Source organism: Morone saxatilis, unplaced genomic scaffold (genome assembly GCF_004916995.1).
Source record: "Morone saxatilis isolate NCDOM2014 unplaced genomic scaffold, NCSU_SB_2.0 Contig11, whole genome shotgun sequence".
Lineage (NCBI taxonomy): Eukaryota > Metazoa > Chordata > Actinopteri > Moronidae > Morone > Morone saxatilis.
Window position 1 is genome coordinate 7,350,740 of NW_023339663.1, and position 8,167 is coordinate 7,358,906.

General features: G+C 38.1%; 1 protein-coding gene across 1 annotated transcript in view; it reads right to left on the reverse strand.

Annotated features, from left to right (window-relative positions):
- Nucleotides 1-1,845: 1,845 nt before the first annotated feature.
- Nucleotides 1,846-8,167, reverse strand: part of map2k5 (mitogen-activated protein kinase kinase 5) — a gene marked incomplete at its 5' end in the record, with an annotated part of 46,167 nt that continues 39,845 nt past the window's right edge. The window contains 1 exon segment of the mRNA XM_035652196.1: nucleotides 1,846-3,591. Coding sequence (XP_035508089.1) covers nucleotides 3,481-3,591 — 111 coding nt within the window.

Sequence of the window (8,167 nt, forward strand, 5' to 3'; positions counted from 1 at the left end):
ACATATTACTACAATGAGCGGTGCAGGGTGATTGCACCCTCAAACTGATAACGTCATATTTGTGACATTTGTGTGAAAGCAGTGAAATCTGTTTCCCTTAAAAAGAAAATCAACATGTAGACTGAATATATGGAATAAAAGTGAGGAACAAAATCTCAAACTTACCCAAATTATTGTTTAAATACTTTTTATTATTTGTGCATTATGGTTGGAATATGTGCCAACACAGATAATTACAGAAAAGGCCATAATCAGCCAGTAACATCACAGCACTAGTATTTCTGCTGAGTCCCATCACTGACTTAATGCTTTGTGGTTTTGGCAAAAACAGGAAAAATAAACCGGGCAAGAGTCACAACAGGTGATCTCCATTGTAAGCAGACTGAAAAGTAAAAAAAAATAAATAAGTAAATTCCCACTGACAATGCAGATGTATTTATAAAAATCACAGTCAGTGAGTACAACATACCAAACCATAAAAGACACATCTGAGCTTTTGGAGCTTAAAGTACAGAAATATTTATTCTCTTTTTGGTTTCGTTTGAGATGCAAGAAAACATTAACATTTGCAGAGTGTTCATAGTGGCCACTACACACTCCTCTTTTTTTCTCCACCCTTATTTACTAGTTAAACTAGATTGCTAAGTATTTATAGCTTCAGTTACTTTTAAGGCCAACTTAATGTAATGTGGATGTCAGTTTGGTACATGACTTACCCAAGTGACAGTTAGATGGATATAATTAAAGATACGAGTGGTATAATGCGGAGCACATATTTTATTCGTTGTGCAACTGTTGTATTTCAGTTACTGGAACAAATTTTGAGTTTCACCAATTTTTTTAACAATTAAAATTAATGGCATCTTTTACAGACATCCCTCCCAAAGTTAAGTGACAATATATTTATAAAAAGAAAAGGCTGTGCCTCATTTTCTGGTTTCTGAGGCAAATAATGAAATACGTGAAGGATCTTGACACACAGCGCCTCTGCTGGTTGTTTAACAAACATAAACAATTAGTCAGGAATGACCTGGAATCCCAACAGATGTAACACAGAATGAAGCACATTGTTATAAGCATTTATTAACAATAATTAAACTGTTAGATATGGAAAAGTTCTGAACACAATCAGTAGAGGACGCTCTGAGAAGTCGTTACCCGTTAAACTACTCTGACCAATCCCATTGCCAAAAGGAGCAGTGGTGTGGGCTGCTGCTGCGTCCGAATTCAAAGACATTTTGTTCTTGAAATGATACGATGCATACTGCTTAAACTGTGATTTGAAAGCTCCTTCTTCAACAGAAAGTAAAATTTTTGTCCAAAGAGTAAATGTTAATTCTTCACCTTGGTATTTTTCATCAAAAATACTCTTTTACCAAAACCTTTAATTGTAATTCGTAGTTGTAGAAAGAGCTACTTGACCTTTCTTGTTTTCACACTGTTCCTGAAGATGCCACTCTACCATCTTCAAATAGTTTTTCATTGTGGGACAACAGTGAAATGAACAGTAATAATAATAATAATAATAATCCATTCTGGAAATAAGATGATTGACAAAATTATGATTAAAAAATGGACCGAGTGTGGGCTTGTTCATCTAAATATACAAGAAATCTTATAGAGTAGATTAGAGTAGTAATTATGAATGGTATGATGGATCACATTTGATTTTGTTTGATTGTTTTACACTGAGCAGTGTAATGGAGAAACTACTCAACATGTAAAATAAACTGATGCTTAAAGGTCCAGTGTGCAACATTTAGGATGATCTATTTGCAGAAATTGAATTATATTTATAGGTATGTTTTAATTAATGTATAATCACCTGGAAATAAGAATTGTTGTCTTTTTGGTTACCTTAGAATGAGCCGTTTTATCTACAGAGGGAAGTTGGGTCCTCCTCTATGGAGTCGCGCCATGTTAAACTGCCATGTTTCTACAGTAGCCCAGAGTGGACAAACCAAACACTGACTGTTGATATGGCCTTTTCCTACACGCTTTATTGAGTCAAGTGGTTCCCGTTGGTTGCAAAAAGTTGGGTGCATTTTCTGTTGCACTGATGTACTGCCGTTACATTCGTTTCCAGCGATGCTCACACCGCACACATCATATCAGTGTAGGCTGCGTTTACTGTGCCTTTGTGGAAGTAATGGAAGTTAATTGCACTTGAGCATTACACATTTCAACAGCTACACATAAAGGCCGTGTCAAGCGATTCATTTTACGTTCGCCTCAGTCATGAGAAATCCATGTGATCCATTGTTTGGGTCGTCAGTGGTCTTTGGTGTTTAGTGCACGGCATTATCGTTTCCCCCGCTACAGCACTCACGAGGCAATGCAATAGAAACGTAAACTCTCCTTATAGTACATGACATATTTAGCTAAAGAAAGGATTTACTGGTGAGAAAGTGGATAAAACAAGTTAGAATTAATAAAGTGTTAGTTTGTAAGGAAAGGAAGAGTTACGGTTTCTTTTACATTACTCTTTCAAAGAAAAACAAATAGCAGTTGAAGTAATAAGGAGAACTGCTTCAGCACAATGTCCTCTCCAAAGGGTCGATTCAGTGGCATTCAACGTCGAGCATTGGCTTGCAAATGGAAATAAAAGATGTGCAACTGAGTTAAAAAAAGTTTTAAACATTAAAATAAAACAAGGGTGGGGTTTCCCTCGAATAAACTGTTTGGTCAGTAAGCTTGAGAGTCATGAAAAAAAAATGTGTGTCAGTGCTTCAAACTCATTGATACCGCAGGCTTGTTTCATTCCAACACCTCTTAAGACAGAGAGAGCTTTGTATACATGTAACACCCCAACCTCACAATGTTAGGGAATGACTGGATACAGATGTTTTACTCCTGGTATTAAAACAGTAACAATTTTGGGGGGAAGTTTTCTTATTACAGTGACAACTTAAAAGTTTGTTGAGGTAATAAATTACACTACTGGAAAAACAGGCACACACATGGGCAGTTACTCACAGGCAAAAACCTTAACATTCACTAGAGGGCTGTCAACAGTAAAGCACACGATGGTTATTTGATACACCATCCTAGAAACAGAGCAAAAACTCTGTCAGCGTATTGCAGTCTTATGCTTTGAACTTGTTTATTGTCACTGATCCTGTAAATCAGGACCGTTTCTCTTTACTCAGACAACTGTGACGCTCGCTGCAGTTCTGTATGCTCTTAAAAAAAACGTGGGGACGAAGCTGCAGATGGAGACCTCACGCTCGAAAGAAATCTCTGTGCACTTTTTGGATGCAAAATTCAAAAGATGTGAGATCCTCAATGTCACAGCGCATGGCACACCCACACACTCCAGGTGAGATTTACTCACCTAAAGTATTCAACATCTAGTGATTTTTGTCCGTGTATATCAAGTCACTTGTACAGTGCATATGGATGTACTGGACCTTGAAGCCTTTGATAAGTGTTGAAGGTTTCAAACGTCCTGGTCCATCATGGGCGGACAGCAGGAGGACATCAGACGTGTCCCTGAGCCTGCTGAGCTCGTCTCTCCTCCAGACAGCGACAAACCCACATGGACACCACCTCTGCATTACCGTCATTATACTGTATGATGAAGGAATGATCCTAAGAAATACAGAGAAAGACGGAAGTGTTAAATCATTTCTGTAAAGAAAACAACTGACAAGTCTGGGTTTATTTTGTTTTATATGGAAGAGAAACACATATTTGGAACAATTCCTTTTTGTAAAAACCCTGGATTTACTAACAATACTATAATAATACTAACAATAATGAGCTGAGTTAAAAAAAAAAGTGAATAAATGAATGTAACGGCACAAAATGGGACTGTGTTGTTTTTAAATTTTGCCCCAATTGCAATAAAAAAACAAATTAGAATTTATACCTCGACAGAATTTAGAATCAGTTTTTTTCATAATTTTTTAAAAACATCTTTTCACTTTCCAGTTTACATTTGACCTTCAGAATAATTGTCAAGCACTGAAGTGGCTATAAAAAAAATTAGCTTTCTCATAAAAACCGAGAAAAATTATATTCCAGCTATTAAAAATGTTTAGACCTTTTCTACAATATTATTTTTATTATCAAACAGATTGGAGCCACAAACATTATTACACGTTTATGTGAAGTGTATAGTTTAGATCTGCTTGTTTAATTCTTCTCAATCACAATTGAAGAAATGATAATAAAATACAAATAAACTGAACAGGAACATCATTAAACCCTCTTAAATATTTATGTCCAACAGATTTAGTTTTAAATGCCAAACGTTTAAGTAATGGCCTGTCGGGTCATTTTAAAGAAATATCTTTAATGATCTACATGAATCATCACAAGTTGTAAAACGAGATTTGTAATAAAAGGAAACAGCCACACAAACCATCTTTGTATTAACTTATGAAATGTTTTCATTTGATTTTATTTCAATTAAGAGTAGTTTTAATTTCTACAGATTTTCATCAATAGTGCCAATAATTGAACTCCTGAAAAACAAAGACCGGTCTTTGTCGATTGGTAGCTCATCAAGTTTGTTAAACGCTGGCAGGGTTCACTTGTTACTGCTGCAGGACTAAAACAGAGACATCACATGTGACATCTGAATGACAGCAGTCCCAATCACCAGGCTCATCTGGGGGACTTTGCAGACCAGAGCCAGAGGTCACAGGGGACACGGAAGGGGTCAGAGGTGAGAGGGGACGAGGTTGTAAATGAGACACTTCAACTGAGGCTGACCATGAATTTTATTTGTGGTGTCTAGATGTCCAATTAGATAAACAACGCTGCGGTCAGTCAGTTTAAATGAACTTGTCAACACTGATTTCAACGATATCTGTCCTTAACAACAAGAGACCAACACTGTTAACTGGAACCGGGATGACTGTGTATTTTTCTATTAATCTTGCATGTTGTGTTAACTCAAGCTACACGATGTAATCTGCCTTTCTTCACAGCCTCAACCCGTGACTTATATTCTCACAGTGTTCGGATCAGTTGACTGGCCACGATGCAGGTGCTCACACTTACTAGGCTGCTCTTTTTTTGGGGGTGGAACAACGTTAAATACTCCCCAGCAACACCCAAACTGGTGCAGACAATGTAAGATTAGTAACAAAGTAGGACAGACTGGTAGTGACGGTCCACTTTCTTCCTCCTGGGATCCTTCTTGTCTATTTGTGGTTACACTGGAAAATATGTTAAACTGAAGAATATGTGCAGTATATGAAAATAAAGTCACATGAAGGGTGAATACAGTGAATACATTTTAAAGTTATAGTAGTATTGTGATTCCTTTACCAAAATTAATGTTAAACTTTTGTTTGACTTTGATTCTTCCTTTGCTCACTACTGTGAACATTCTTTCAGCACATTTTTTAATCTGGTGCAGTTTTACATTTGAAAGGGAAATGGTAACACATTCCTGTGTGCTCTAATCCTGCACTAAATGTAGAGATTGTGAAGGACTGGGGGAGCCCCATCAATCCTGTTGTCCTTCTAATGGGCAGCTGGGGTTAACACAGTCTGAGGTTAATTACTCTCATATCAGTGTGAGGGTGTGTGTGTGTATGTGTATGTGTGTGTGTGTCAGTATGAGACGGGTGGAGTGGACGCTCCTGGGTGCCCCTATGTGCTGAATACCCATCTCATCAATCATTCTTCCTTGCCTCAGTAGAGAGGGAGTGAGACAGAAATAAAGAAGGAAGTCCTGAGTGATGTCTTTAAAATCCAACTTTCCACCTCTGCTCCAGAAATTAACCCTGACAGGCCGGAGACATCTGCTGGAATTTGACCTGGATGAAGGTGCGTGGCTTGTCATACAACACTCGACCAGCATACATGCACACATGCAAAGACACTGTTGAAACACAACATTAACTTGGCAGAGACACATACTATATTTCTTCACCTGAAGCTGTGGTTGGGATCTGATCTTTCTTTCTGAATGAAAAACGCCTGATTAAAAAGTAAGTAGGTAAAGTAGGTAGTAAGTAAAAAGTAGCAAAAGAAGTAAAGAAAGTAAAAAAAAAAGAAAGAACTAGAGACAGTATGCACGATAGATAGCAGGCAAGGAAGAAAGTCAAATTAGACAATAAACGTCTTAGATGGCGTAATTTGATGGAAGGCTCCAGAGCCGAACATCCACTAAATAGACCTTGTGTTGACATTGTTTAGTCAACTACTGTTTTTCCAAGGTCAAGAAGGAACTTTCAATCAAAACTTTTAAGTCAATATGACTATTTCCATGACAACTAGACAAACTCCATCCATCTATTTGAAAGCTCCAGAACAGATAACAAATGTCATTGTTACTTTCTAAAGGTAGTGGGTTTCAAGTGCTGGCGACACACCACAAATATCGAACAATGTTTGAAGCAAGACACTGATCTTTACACAGCAGGTGGCAACAAGAGCTTCCAATGTATGTAACCTGAATACACATCTGGAAAGGGAACCAGTCCCCTTGCACCTGTCTGCGTATGTGACTCTTTGTAGCCCAGCTTTGTGTACAGGTCGAATGTCTGTGAGCAGCTCAACTAAAGGGTGATGTTCCCTTCTCATATTGTCTCATTTTAATAGTTTAATTGGTAAATGGACTGCCCTTATAGGGCACCTTTCTAGTCTTCCGACCACTCAAAGGGCTCAAGTTTAATAGCTTGTAGAATCCCGATGAGGAGAAACTATCCAGTATTTCACAAGAAAAAAGCTAAAAGTTCACAATGATAAAAATATTTATCTTTTATCTACTTTGTGTTATATCAACCCAACTACCCAACACACAAGACCCCCAGGTTGGGAAAAACTGCTTTAGACTGCCACCACTATATTAAAGACAAGCTGCCTAAAGAGTCTTGCTTTGATGCGGATACATACAGATGCACACACCCTGATATTAAGGACGTTAGGAACACATCCTCTGTCGCACACTCACTCACACACACACACGCATAATCACGTAATAATTAAAAAAACTTGCAAATTAAATTAAGTATGAAACCTGTAAGGGAAGAGTTATAAATACAGAGTGAATAAGCACTCCTTAGTTAGGTCATTGAAGGTGTTGTGACTTTCTGCTGTAGCAGCGCGTGGACAGAGGTGAGACGGGGGAAGGACTCATTTAAAAGTTACATTAATCACCGTCTGGCCACATCAAAATGGGATAATCACCTGCAACTGCTCCGCTCAAATAGAAATGGCCTAAACCCAGGGGAAATTCTACCTAACTCTTTAATTGTTTGAAGTCTTTGAAGGATCTGTTTAATCTAAGATTAATTTATGCGATTTTAAATAACTCTATGTATGATTAATACGCTCAGAAGAAATTAAAAGGAGTTTGAGGCAATTATAACAAGAGACTGGTCATCACCTCATTAGAATAGTGTTGGAGGAAACATGGTGTGTTTGTCAGTGTGTGTGTGCGAGAGAGAGACAGAGAGAAGGGTGAAGAGGTAGATAGAATAACTAGGTCTTTACAGATTTGCATGCTAATCACTAGCTCCCTCTGGAAACTGGCTGGCTTCGGTTAGTGTGTGTATGAATGAACAGTATGTGTGTGTGTACTTTGGTCGATCTTTGTGCACAGGGAATGTAGGAAAACTTCTCTTAGTGGTACAATGCTGTTTCCCTTCTAAACTTAATGATCGAAGCATCTAATGCTATTTTCAAATCCATCGACTGTTTTCAAAACTGTCTGCATAGTGAGGCAGTACTTTCTCCAGATATCCACCTATTAATGAGCCACAACAATAAATGTTAGCCACTGAAATGGAAAAAAGTCGGGAAAAAAAAGACAATAAAACAAGAAAACCAAGAGCAGTAAGAGCGTCATAATTCTTATGGCTTAGTTGAGTGCCCAGCCAAGTATACAAAAGAGCAAGATGTCCACTACAGCAGCGGCCAGTATTTCCCTCTCAAAGCTTGGGGAGCTTCTGGCTTGTGTGTGCCTGGCAGATAAAACTGAAGAGAGATCAAACTGCAGCTGCTGAACCAACATATCCTACTGGCCGGTCATAGAGAGAAGTGGGATTGTGGGCAGAACAGGGTGGCAAAATGTGCTTTACGAAAGACATGTGGCAGTCCAGACCAACAGGGAACGTTCGCAGTGACTGCAGCACAACAACCATCTTAAGAACTACTCACTGACCATTTCACTGATAAACTAACCTATTTTTAAAGATTATTTTTT